Here is a 13,640-nt window from a genome sequence, read left to right as displayed (position 1 = left end):
AAAATTCACCGCAATTAAATTCTGCATAGAGATAAGTTTTTCCCGATTTGCTTCGACGAAAATTTTTCTCGGAAATTGCGGGGTTTCCCAACAAAGTCTTTAATTTTCAAATAAAGTTTTAGATAAGTAATTATCTACCAATAATTAAATAATTTGGCGACTTAAAAGCCTTCTTGGTTTAGATTATAGTTCTAGAAGCTGGTGAAAATTGAACGAATATTTTAGCAACAATTCAATTGTTAATTAATAACTTACGGTCGCAATAAAAACCAAAATAATTATGATACACTGATCAAACTTTGAAATCTTAAAAAGATGAGATGCCTATTTAACATTTTGTCGACAAAATATATATTTTTTATTTTTTTGCATAATCTTTAAATGTTAAAAAAATAGTTATAAACAAATTAACGTTTCTCAGAAAGTTTTTATTATATTCTAATTTTAAAAAATAGTTAAAATACGTATTTTAAATATCTTGAAAATGAATGCTTTAAAACTTTTTTGCAACCATTTGCAAAAAAGTTATGAAAGAGCAAAATAAACACACGATTACTACGTTGTTTATAATTTTTTTTAATTCTTTCAAAGCGTAAATTGAGTTTAAAGTACAAGCTAATTATTTACAAAAATTATCGATTATTAGTTTAATGGATATATTTTAATGAAGGATTATAAATATATTTTTTTGTAATTTACACGCGAGAAAGCAGACTAATACAGTACTGTAGCTAAAATTTGCTGCGTGTCAGTCGCTTCGAGTGAACATTTTAGCTCCGGCTCTGTATCCAGCCTACTTTCGCGCTAAAAATTACAAAAAGATGTATTAATTGATTAAAATATAATCATTAAACTAATATTTGATATTCTTCGTGAGTAATTAGAGTGTACCACAGACTCACTTTTAAGCTTTGAAACAATTAAAACAAAGTATAAACAACGGAGCAATCGTATATTTACTTTGCTGTTTCATAACTTTTTTGCAAATGGTTGGAAAAATTTTTTAAAGCATTCATTTTCAAGACCTTTGAAATAACTACGCATTTTAAGTATTTTTTTAAATTAGAATATAATAAACAATTTCTGAGAAATGTTAATTTGTTTATAACTATTTTTTTAAACATTTAAAGATTGTGCAAAAAAATGAAAAATTTATATTTTGTCGACAAAATATTAAATATACATCACATCTTTATAATCTTTCTAAGTTTGATCAATGTCTCATGAATATTTTAGTTGTTATTGCGACTGTAAATTGTTAAATTAAAAATTGAATTGTTGTTAAAATATTCGTTTAATTTTCACCGTCTTTTAGAGTTATAATATATACCAAGAAATCTTTTATTTCACTAAGTTATTTAAATATTGATAAATAATTATTTGCCCAAAACATTTATTTGAAAATTCGAGATTTTGTTGGGAAAACCCACATTTTCCGAGGAAAATTTTCGTCGGAGCAAATCGGGAAAAACATGCCTCTATGTAGAATTAAATTGGGGTGAATTTTTATTTGAGTGTTTTTGGTGTAAAGTTAAAATCTTCGGAGTTATAGACCAATAATTGAAAAAAACACGATTTGGGGGCGCCATTTTGTTAATAAAAAAAGTAGCACACTATCTGCGGATTTTGCATACCTATATTATTAATATAGAGGATTATAATATTCGATTCCAGCAATAAAATTGCTGGTAAATAACCTTTCTTTGCACTTTACTAATTAGACCAGCGTATTATAACTACTTTTTTTTCAAAATTTAAAAATTATGCAAAAAAACGAAAAATTTATATTTTGTCGATAAAATATTAAATAAGCACCTCATCTTTATAATCTTTATAAGTTTGATTAATGTATCATGATTATTTTGTTATTATTGCGATCATAGGCGCCCATACACACGGGCAGGGGAGGGCCGTGGCCCCCCTAGCTTTTCGGGAAAGAACAAAAATTAAATTTATATTACATAAACGTATTTTTGTCAAAAAATTATTGGATAATTTTGAAAGATAAATTGGAGACAACATATTTATTAATAAAAAAATTCACATATTGGGTAGTTATTAATAGTTTAACAGAAAATCTTTGTGTCTGCGACAGTGGTGTCTATATGGAATGTGCATAATACACATTTCCCACAATCACGGTATGCTATTAACGAAAACATTGAAAGAGATTAGAGGCATGGGAAACATATACACTGTAATCGACACCCAAAATTATCAGTAGTAATTGCACAAGAGCTCTGAAATTCTATATTAATTTCAGAGGTCGAGTGCCATTTGTTGCGATTATTTCATTAATAAAACTGTTCAAAACCAAAATTTTATTGTAACTTATTTATGTAAGTACCATTAAACGCACAGTTTTTATAAATATTTGACGATTGAAAGCGATCACTTTTATAATTTTTAAAACATTAATTGTCATTAATGTCACTGAATGTATTTTTTCATAGCAACGAATGGCATCTGACGTAATATGCTTAACCACGAGAGATTATCAAAAATTATCACCTTAATTTGCATCTCTGTAGCTTTCTATTGGTCAGAATATCCTATGAATGAAATAATCAATTAAATGAATCATTTATAATACTGCAAAAAAAACCATATCAGCAAGAAATCCGATCTCTGACCGATAATCACTAATGAGCCATTTGTCTTTAAGGAACTGGTATAAAGTAATTATATTTTATATTTTGAAATAAATTCATACTGAAAAATAATTTTTAAAATTTATTGAACATACTCAAATTTTAGTTTGCAAAAGTATTTTTTTAGTAAGTAGATTATTTTTAAAGTGTGCATTATGATGAACAGAACAATTTTATTTAAATGAAAAACAGGTGATTTTTCATGATGAATGAGTGTTATATACAGGTTGTCCCAAAAGTAGCGGAAAGGTCGAATAATTCGCGAAATGAACATCGGATCGAAAAACTGAAAAATACGTGTTCAATAATTTTCAAAAATCTATGCGATGACACTTCAACCCCTGGGTGTGGAGCGGGGGGTAACTTTAAAATTTTAAATGGGACCCCTAATTTTTGTTGCAGATTTGGATTTTCCTTGTAAAACTAAGCAAATTTTATTCGAGCCATTTTGCGAATTGTGGATAGATAGCGCTATAATCGGAAAAAAGGTACATCGTGATACCATAGCAAAATTATAGAAACGGTCTAATATCTAATATCTCGAGAAATATACTTCCAAATAAAAACTAAAAAACACGTGTTTAATATTTTTCAAAAATCTATAGAATGACACCAAACAGGATTTTTCATTCCACACTCTGGAGGTGGGGTGAGAGTTAACTTTAAAATCTTAAATAGGAACCCCCGTTTTTTCTTGCAGATTGAGTTTCCTCCTCAAAAAATAAGTAACATATATTCGAACTTTTTTAGAATTGTTGACGGATGGCGCTATATTCGGAAAATGCGATTTATTTGCGCCATCTATCAAGGATTCTAAAAATGTTTGGAATATGTGTGCCTTATTTTTCATAAGGATTCTAAATCTGCAAAAATAAAGGGGCTTCTTTTTAAGATTTTAAAGTAAAAACTTGGTTCGACACATACTCATGGTTAGTCTGCTCGCCAAAGTTGAAGGGAAGGCTTTGCAAGCATTTTATTCTTTTCAAACGGGTTTTAAAGAGAGGCGCAACTTTTGTTTGATATTTTCATTTAAAAACTTGGTATAGTGTTTAAATGTATGAATAATTTCTCACAACAGGGTTCAAACTAGGTTTTTTAGGTGGTTTAAACTACAGTAGACTCCCTCTATAACGAGAACTGAAATGGTGGATTAATTATCTCGTTATAAGCGGATCTCGTTATATCAAACAATAATAATATTGAAATGTTTTGATGCCTCTTACGTAGTTTATTAGGTGTCGATGGTCAACCTGAACAGTGAACAATATGAGACTTCGCCGAAATAAATTGTAAATTTCCTATAGTATTCAATATCGGTCGATAAACATGCAGATGTTTATTACAGGTGGCCGAGTTTATTACAGCACTGGCCTTGATAATAAGACAGATGTTGGGCATTTCTATGTACAGGCAGTTGGGGCATTTATTTATTTATGACCATTACAACGGTAAAAACAGATAAAGACACGTATTCTTCGATTTCAATTTTCCTCGATATAACCAAATATGCCTCGTTATAGGGCGTTATAGTTCAATAGGAATTTCATGGGACACCTAATGTACCTCGTTATAAGCGAAACCTCGTTATATACGTGTTCGTTATAGAGAGAGTCTACTGTATTATATTGTCATCCGAAATATACAAAATGTAATGTGCAACATCTTCACGTTTGGCCCCCCTAAAAATTTTTATATGGGCGCCCTTGATTGCGATCGTAAATTGTTAATTAACAATTGAATTGTTGCTAAAATATTCGTTTAATTTTCACCGGCTTCTGGAATTATAATCTATAATCTATACCAAGAAAGCTTTGATGTCACTAAGTTATTTAATTATTGATTAATAATAACTTACCTAAAACTTTATTTGAAAATTAGAGTTTTTGTTGGGAAAACCCGCATTTTCCGAGGAAAATTTTCGTCGGAGCAAATCGTGAAAAACATATCTCTATGCAGAATTTAATTGCGGTGAATTTTTATTTGGGTGTTTTTGTTGTAAAGTTAAAATCTTCGGAGTTATAGAGCAATAATTGAAAAAATACGATTTGTCGGCGCCATTTTGTTTATAAAAAAAAGTAGCACACTATCTGCGGACTTTGCATACCTATATTATTAGTACATACAATAATAAAATTCGATTCCAGCAATAAAATTGCTGGTAAATAACTTTTCCATGAATTTTGCTAATTAGCCCAGAGTAATAATCAAAAATACTTTACCAAATACTTAAAAGAGCTTTTACAATTAATTTTTTTTTAGATACTGACCGTTTTCTCTGCTTTAGACCAAGTAGGCGAAACCATTGTAAAGGCAGCTGAAAAGTTAGGCTTTGAAATCACAACTTCTACCTCAGATAAAGCGGCTCTGGAAGAGTACCAGCAGAGACTGCACGATCTGGTGATAATAGATTCGCGGTCGCCGAAGGGAATCAATTACGACACATTATGTCGGTAAGTGTTTGAACAAGTTTGCTAATAATCAATTTTATATTAAGAGGCTACATCAGCGCCTCATCAATATTCTTTTCTTCCAACTTTCAACAGTGCAGTAACAGTGCGTCGGGAATACGACAGTGACACTATACCAGGAGTGGCCAAACTGCGGCTCGCGAGCCACATGCGGCTCTTCGAAGGATTACTTGTGGCTCTCGATAAATATACCCGACTTCCTTTGCAATTTTGTGTTACTATTTAAAAAAATTATTATCGTTCCATATGTGTTTCAGAAGGTCTTTTAAATTACTGATAATAAAATATGAAAGACCAAATGCAACTTTGTAACAGTTCCAGTTTCATCCAAGCTAAGAATGATATGACACATCAAAAACTGAGTGAAAAAACATATTACAAGGGTGGTGCGACATAAAAGTCAATAATCAACTGACTTTGTATACCTAACTCTTAGTCCAGAAAGCCACTGCGCATCCGCTAGGAAAAATATTCTAATTCGGATTTTTTGCACAATCTTACTCAAAAAGCACTCCTTTTAACAAATTTTCATGTTGCCAGGACCAAAAGGTAGTCAAAAATTTTTTAAACGTTTTTTTTTTGTTTTTATCCTAAAATTATTATTTTTACATGGAAAAAAGTTTTTTTAGGTTTTTTGGATCATTCTAAACAGAAAAGGTCTTTAGTGACTTTTCTCTAAAAATGATAGTTTTTGACATATAAGCGATTAAAAATTGAAAAATTGCGAAATCGGCCATTTTTAACCCTCAAAAACTATGTGAAAACTGAAAATTTGAATGTTGCCAAGGTAGGTAGATATTCTTTAAACATCGATTGATGAAATCCCGAAGAGTTTTTTGCAATACAATATTCAAAACTCCTTTGTTTTTTAATTGCTAATCAAGTGTGCGCGACATTATTTTCCACTGACAGTATGGTGGAAATGAAAGGAATAAATTCGTTATTTCGTAAACCGGCGACTTTAAGAAAAAATCCCGAAACAGGTCGATTTTTATTTTTAAGTTATGATATTGTGGCATATATGGTATACTAGTGACGTCATCCATCTGGACGTGATGACGTAATCGATGATTTTTTTAAACGAGAATAGGGTCATGTGCCAGTTCATTTGAAAGGATCTTCAATTCTCTATTCAGTAATATAAACATTTACATAATTATTTATACAGGGTGTCCAAAAATTTTTTATTAAATTAAATTATTTGACACAAAAAGAAGTAGAAGGAATAATAAATAATTATGTAAATGTTTACATTACTGAATAGGGAATTGAAGAACCTTTAAAATGAGCTACCACACGACCCCTATTCTCATTTAAAAAAATCATCGATTACGTCATCACGCCCAGACGGATGACGTCACTAGTATACCATATATGCCACAATATTATAACTTAAAAATAAAAATCGACCTGTTTCGGGATTTTTCCTTAAAGTCGCCAGTTTACGAAATAACGAATTTATTCCTTTCATTTGCACTATACTGTCGGTGGAAAATAGTGTCGCGCACGCTTGATTAGCAATTAAAAAACAAAGGAGTTTTGAATATTGTATTGCAAACAACTCTTCGGGATTTCATCAATCGATGTTTAAAGAATATCTACCTACCTTGGCAACATTCAAATTTTCAGTTTTTCACATAGTTTTTGAGGGTTAAAAATGGCCGATTTCGCAATTTTTCAATTCTTAATCGCTTATATGTCAAATACTATCATTTTTAGAGAAAAGTTACTAAAGACCTTTTCTGTTTGGAATGATCCAAAAAACCTAAAAGAACTTTTTTCCATACAAAAATAATAATTTTAGGAAAAAAACAAAAAAAAAACGTTTAAAAAATTTTTGACCACCTTTTGATCCTGGCAACATGCAAATTTGTTAAAAGGAGTCCTTTTTGAGTAAGATTGTGCAAAAAGTCCGAATTAGAATATTTTTCCTAGCGGATGCGCAGTGGCTTTCTGGACTATCTTGCTACGGATATAATTTGTAATTTGGATTACACATTTAAATCATTTTACTAGACTTAAAAAAACTGTTACAATATTAAACTAGAAAAATTGACTGAACTCCAAAATAGATTTCAAGACTTGAAAATTGAAAATATTTTAAATCGTCTCTTAATTTTTTTGTGAATTCATTTGAAATGAACATAGTTCATAAGGTGAATTTCTTATTACCAATATATGACCCAAATAACATCTGGAGAATTAAAATTTAATAGAGACGCAAGAATATCAAGCTCGAAAATAAAACTATAAGTCGACGACGATTATCGAATTTTGGAAATTTGTACCAGAAGTACCCTAAGTACGAAATACATAGGATGCTTGTTGAATGATTTCAATATTGGAAACAACGTGCTTGTTTGGACCAATTTAGTCCGTTTTAAAATTCGTCAAATCCTAACACATATCAGTATTAACTACCCAGCATCTGAAAGAATTACTGAGAAATGCTGCCACAAATTATTCAACAAATTTTAGAGAATTATCAAAAGAAAGAAAACAAAAATGTAAGTAATTAAGTTGTAATATTTCGTAATTATATTTCTGTTTTCAAAAAAAATTTTGTAAATGCGTTCCTTACATACTTTTTGAATATGTATTTAGGTAATTGCGGCTCGCGCAAAATTTCAACTTGTGAAAAGTGGCTCGGACTATTAAGGAGCTTGGCCACCCCTGCACTATACTATCGAAAACGCAGACACAATATTATGACAATAATAATTCTTACACTCATAGGTGCACTAAATGTTGCCAAGGCAGTCATGTTCGATTTGTTGTTGTAGATATAGTATGGTATAACTAGACCCGAACCCAGACATCCAAAGTGAAAGTTATTCTTCAACACCAAATTGTTCTATATGGTCCACATAATGTTCAGAAAAAAGTCACACCATTTTGAGCGTCGGGTTTGGGAGGAGAGTAGGGAGAACTCGGTAAATTCGTAGTTTTTTACGTTTTTCGTCCATATTTCTAAAACTATGTGGTTTAGCATGAACAACCTTCTATACAAAAATGTTCAACTTCTGTAAAATTTTAAATAAAAAAGGCCCTATGCATAATTCTTCTAAAATGAACGGTTCCAAAGTTACGGAGGTAGTTTTGTATAATTGGTCCAAAAAAAGGCCTAACCTAGACAACCAAAGTAAAAGTTTTCCTCCAACATCAAATCTTTCTATATGGTCCACATGTTGTTCAGTAAAAAGTTACACCATTTTGAGCATCCGGTTTGGGTGGAAGATGGGGGAGAAGTCGGAAAATTAGTAGTTCTTTTTACGTTTTTCGTCAATATTTCTAAAACTATGCTTTAGCATAAACAATGTTCTATACAGAAATGTTCTACATAAAATTCAAAACAAAAAAGGTCATATACATAATTGTTATAAAATCAACGGTTCCAGAGTTACGGAGGGTGAAAAGTGGAGGTTTTCGACACTTTAATATTTTTTGGGCAATTATTTATATTATTACTGATGAAAGAAATTTTCTTTAACAGGATTGTGTTTTGTAAATAAAATTTGCTATTTGAGTGGCCGATGGTATGTTAGTGATAAGCCCTTGAAGAAACGTCAACCTCACCACACAAAATCATCATCAATTGCCCAAAGAATATAAAAAGTATCGAAAACCTCCACTTTTCACCCTTCGTAACTCTGTACCCGTTGATTTTATAACAATTATATAGGGTGTCCCAAAAGTAGTGGAACGGTCAAATATTTCGCGAGCTAAACATCGGATCGAAAAACTGAAAAATACGTATTCAATCATTTTCAAAAATCTATCCAATGACACCAAACACCAACCCCCACTACACCACCTGGAGGTGGAGTGGGGGTAACTTTAAAATCTCAAATGGAAACCCCTAGTTTTTCTTGCAGATTTGGATTCGTTACGTAAAAGTAAGCAACTTTTATTTCATACATTTTTCGAACTGTGGATAGATGGCGCTATAATTGGGAAAAACGATTTATCCTGATACCATAGGTAAATTATAAGAACGGTCTAATATCTCGAGAAATACACTTCCAAATGAGAAACTAAAAAAGAGGTTTTTAATATTTTTCGAAAACCTATCGACAAACACCAAAAATGACCCTCCAACCCACCCCCTGGAGACGGGGTGGGGGGTAAATTTAAAATCTTAAATATCAACCCCCAGTTTTTATTGCAGATTCGAATTCGTCATGAAAAATTAAGCTACATTTATTCGAAACATTTTTTAAAATTGCTGATAGATGGCGCTAATAAATCGTATTTTTCCAATTAAAGCACCATCTATCAATAATTCTAAAAAATGTTTCGAATAAATGTTGCTTAATTTTTCATGACGAATCCGAATCTGTAATAAAAAGTGGGGGTTGCTATTTAAGATTTTAAAGTTACCCCACACCCCACCTCCAGGGGGTGAGTTGGAGGGTCATGTTTAATGTTATTCGATAGGTTTTCGAAAAGTATTAAAAACCTTTTTTTTAGTTTCTCATTTGGAAGTGTATTTCTCGAATATATTAGACCGTTTCTATAATTTACCTAAGGTATAAGGATAAATCGTTTTTCTCAATTATAGCGCCATCTATCCACAGTTCGAAAAAATGTCTTGAATAAAAGTTGCTTATTTTTACGTAACGAATCCAAATCTGTAAGAAAAACTAGGGGTTTCTATTTGATATTTTAAAGTTACCCTCCATCCCACCTCCAGGGGGTGTAGTGGGGGTTGGTGTTTGGTGTCATTGGATAGATTTTTGAAAATGATTGAACACGTATTTTTCAGTTTTTTGATCCGATATTTAGTTCGCGAAATATTCGACCGTTCCACTACTTTTGGGACACCCTATATATAGGACCTTTTTTGTTTTAAATTTTATGTGTGTGTGTGTGTGTGTGTGTGTGTGTGTGTGTGTGTGTGTGTGAGAGAGAGAGAGAGAGAGAAAAAATGGCTTGGACGCGTGTCCGTTAGCCACTGAATTTTATGTAAAACATTTTTGCGGAACTTTTTACGGAACAACATGTGGAACATATAGAAAGATTTGGTGTTGGAGGAAAACTTTTACTTTGGATGTTTGGGTTAGGCCTTTTTTTTGGACCAATTATACTATACTACCTCCGTAATTTTGGAAACGTTCATTTTAGAGGGATTATGCTTAGGGCCTATTTTATTTCAAATTTAATGTAGAACATTTTTTTATAGAAGGTTGTTCATGTTAAACCGCATAATTTTATAAATATTGACGAAAAACGTAAAAAACTACGAATTTACCGATTTTTATTTAGTGCAGAGCTATTTAGAGCTGCAGTCAACAAGGTCCGCATTGCTGTGATGATTTCCAACTTTCGATAGAAGATGGAACTTAAAGAAGAAGAAGAATATCCGTCCGATTTACCAGTGAAAGATTTTAGTTTTCAAATTAATTTTTAATTTCCATACGTGTTGCTTTCTGCACATACTTCTGCTTAAGGTTCCATCTTCTATCGAAGATTGGATATCAACATGGAGATTCTTATTTTACTTACAGCAGCTCTAAATAGTTATCACCAGAAATAGTCATAACGAGGGACTTGTAAGACTGGTATGGGAAGTTATAACGAGAGACTCGTAGGACTGGTATAGGCGAAGATTCCTACAGGTAAAAGACCACTCGGACTTCCCAGAATGCGATGGAGAAATAACATCCAAGCAGATCTCCGGAAAATGAACATTCCATTTGACCCTAGGTTGATGGAATACCGAACACGTTGGAAAAAAGTTATACAATCAACCAACACTCATCCAGGGTTGTAGCGCTACGTGATGATGATGAGCTCTAAATAGTTGATTATTGGGACCGTGCAATTTCGGCAAAGCGACATCTACTTCTACGCTCTGCAACTTTATTCGCACTTTTAATTATATTGGCCAATTATATTAGTCCTGGTTACTGGATAATTGGGCCATAGCCCAAAAAATCGACCATTCCTCGGTTGGCACGCGCCAACCGAGGAAAAAGACGAAGAAATTAAAGATCAATTCTACGAAGACCTTGAAAAAGCATATGATAACTGTGCCAAAAACGATATTAAAATAATCATTGGAGACATGAACGCCCAGATAGGAAAAGAGATTTGCTACCAAGATTATATTGGTAAACACAGCCTTCATGACGTTACTAATGACAATGGTTTAAGACTTATTAATAGTATGGCAGCTCCCAAAGATTTAATTGTGGGAAGTACATGGTTAATCATAAAAATATCCATAAAGCAACTTGGATATCACCAAATGGAAATACCACAAATCAAATTGACCATGTTATAATTGACAGAAGGCACTTTAAAAACCTAATGGACGTGAGAAGTTACAGAGGCGCAAATATTGACTCAGACCATTTCATGGTAGAAGCCAAGTTACGACAAAGAATTTCCAATGCCAAGAAAGAAAGGGGCCCTAGACAAGTAAAATATAAAAGGAAACGAGACTCAGAAAATGACATATTAGAACGGCTTGAAAGCCATATGAGTCATGGAAAAACAAGAAAGTTCTACCATCAAATAAATACTATTAGAAAAGGATTCAAATCGAGAATCAATTATTGCAATGATAAGGAAGGTAAATTACTTACCAACAAAGATGATATCCTGTTACGATGGGTAGGACACTTTCAAGAGTTGCTGGAAGGGGAACCTACTAACAACATAGAGCTGGAATACCGAAATGAGGAGCTCGTGGAACCCCCCTCGGTAGAAGAAGTGAAAATATCTATTGAAAAACTAAGGAACCACAAATATCCAGGCAGCGATGGCATCCCAGCAGAGTTATTTAAGCACGGTGGAGAGCAGATCACCAAGATGATGCGAGAAATTGTTTGTAAAATTTGGTCTGAGGAGCAAATGCCTGGAGAATGGAGTTTAGGCTTAATATGCCCGTTACACAAAAAGGGAAACCAACTGGAATGCAATAATTACCGCGGAATAACTCTCCTAAATACAGCATACAAGATATTGTCAAACATTTTACACGAGAGATTGAAGCCTTATACCGAAACGTTTCTAGGAGAATATCAGGCAGGATTCAGGCGCGGACGTTCAACCATTAACCAGATCTTTACACTACGACAGATCCTCGAAAAAGCGCAAGAGTTTAACATAGATATGTACCATATTTTTGTCGATTTTAAAGCGGCATATGACAGTGTCTTAAGACCAAGTCTTTACAATGCTATGAATGAGTTGGGAATTCCAAAAAAACTCATATCTATGATAAAAGTGACAATGGCGAAGATGCTATCAGCAGTAAAAATTCAAAACGACTCATCAACTCCATTCGAAATACATAAGGGGTTAAGGCAGGGAGATGCGCTGGCGTGTCAGCTTTTTAATGTAGCCTTAGAAAAAGTTGTACGAGACGCTAATTTAGATAGCAGAGGAACAATATTTAATAGATCAGTCCAAGTTCTTGCATATGCAGATGACGTGGACATTATAACAAGAACCAGGGCGAGAACTGCGGAAATCCTAACCGATCTAGTAGCAGCAGCAGAACTAATGGGGTTACATATAAATCAAAATAAAACAAAATTCATGGCGACCAACACAAACACAAGAGCTGGAAATGTTGATGCAGATCTAATCATCAATGACCAAAACTTCGAAGCGGTCAAAGAGTTCATATATCTAGGGACACCGGTTAACCCCAATAATGACACATCTGAGGAAATAAAAAGGCGAATAATAATTGCAAACAGGTGTTATCATGGTCTATCAAAGTACTTATCTAACAAACGTCTGTCTCAAAAAACTCGTATAAGGCTGTATAGAACATTGATAGTCCCCGTTCTCACATATGGTTCAGAGGCATGGACGCTAACTAAAACAGATGAATCCGCTCTATCAATTTTTGAAAGAATGGTACTACGCAAGATATTCGGAGCGGTTTGTGAGAACGGAATATGGAGGCGTAGATATAACTTTGAACTGCAGAATATCTACAAGCAAACGTTTGGTGGGAAAGATATTATCACTATAATTAAGCGAAATCGCCTGCAGTGGGCCGGACATGTAGCCCGAGCCCCTGAATCGAACATGATAAAAAGGATTCTAACAGCTCAACCCGTGGGAATGAGAAGACGGGGTAGACCAAAGTTGAGGTGGATGGACGGGGTAACACAAGATGCCGAGAAGATCGGAGATTGCCTGCACTTTCCAGTCGGCAACTGGAAAGTGCAGGCAAGGGACAGAACAGAATGGCGTAGAACGCTTGAGAAGGTCGAGGCCCTCTAAGGGCTGTAGCACCAGGATGATGATGATAGCCCAAAAAAATAATAAGAAGAAAAAATAAGATTTAGGTTATGTTATTAAAACGTAAACAATTGTATGTAGTAAATAAAATTAGTTATTAAAATGCAGTACTGGAAATTTGACAATTTCAATTGACAATATGAATTACATATTTAAGAAAGTTGCAATATTTCTCCGCTATTCGCGCACGATCGTTTCACGTATCCCTTCCAAGTACTTGCACACCGCGAATAGCTAAGACTAAACCATTCCCTTA

General features: G+C 33.2%; 1 protein-coding gene across 4 annotated transcripts in view; it reads left to right on the top strand.

Moving 5' to 3' along the window:
- LOC114332298 (high affinity cAMP-specific and IBMX-insensitive 3',5'-cyclic phosphodiesterase 8) overlaps nt 1-13,640 on the top strand; it is a 1,526,162-nt gene that overhangs the window by 1,142,492 nt on the left and 370,030 nt on the right. For all 4 annotated transcript variants that reach the window (XM_050658208.1, XM_050658210.1, XM_050658209.1 and 1 more), the window contains one exon: nt 4,911-5,101. In XM_050658208.1, coding sequence (XP_050514165.1) covers nt 4,911-5,101 — 191 coding nt within the window. The remainder of the gene's footprint in view (nt 1-4,910; nt 5,102-13,640) is intronic.

The sequence above is a fragment of the Diabrotica virgifera genome, chromosome 8, assembly GCF_917563875.1.
Source record: "Diabrotica virgifera virgifera chromosome 8, PGI_DIABVI_V3a".
NCBI lineage: Eukaryota > Metazoa > Arthropoda > Insecta > Coleoptera > Chrysomelidae > Diabrotica > Diabrotica virgifera.
This window is presented reverse-complemented; position numbering and strand designations above follow the sequence as displayed.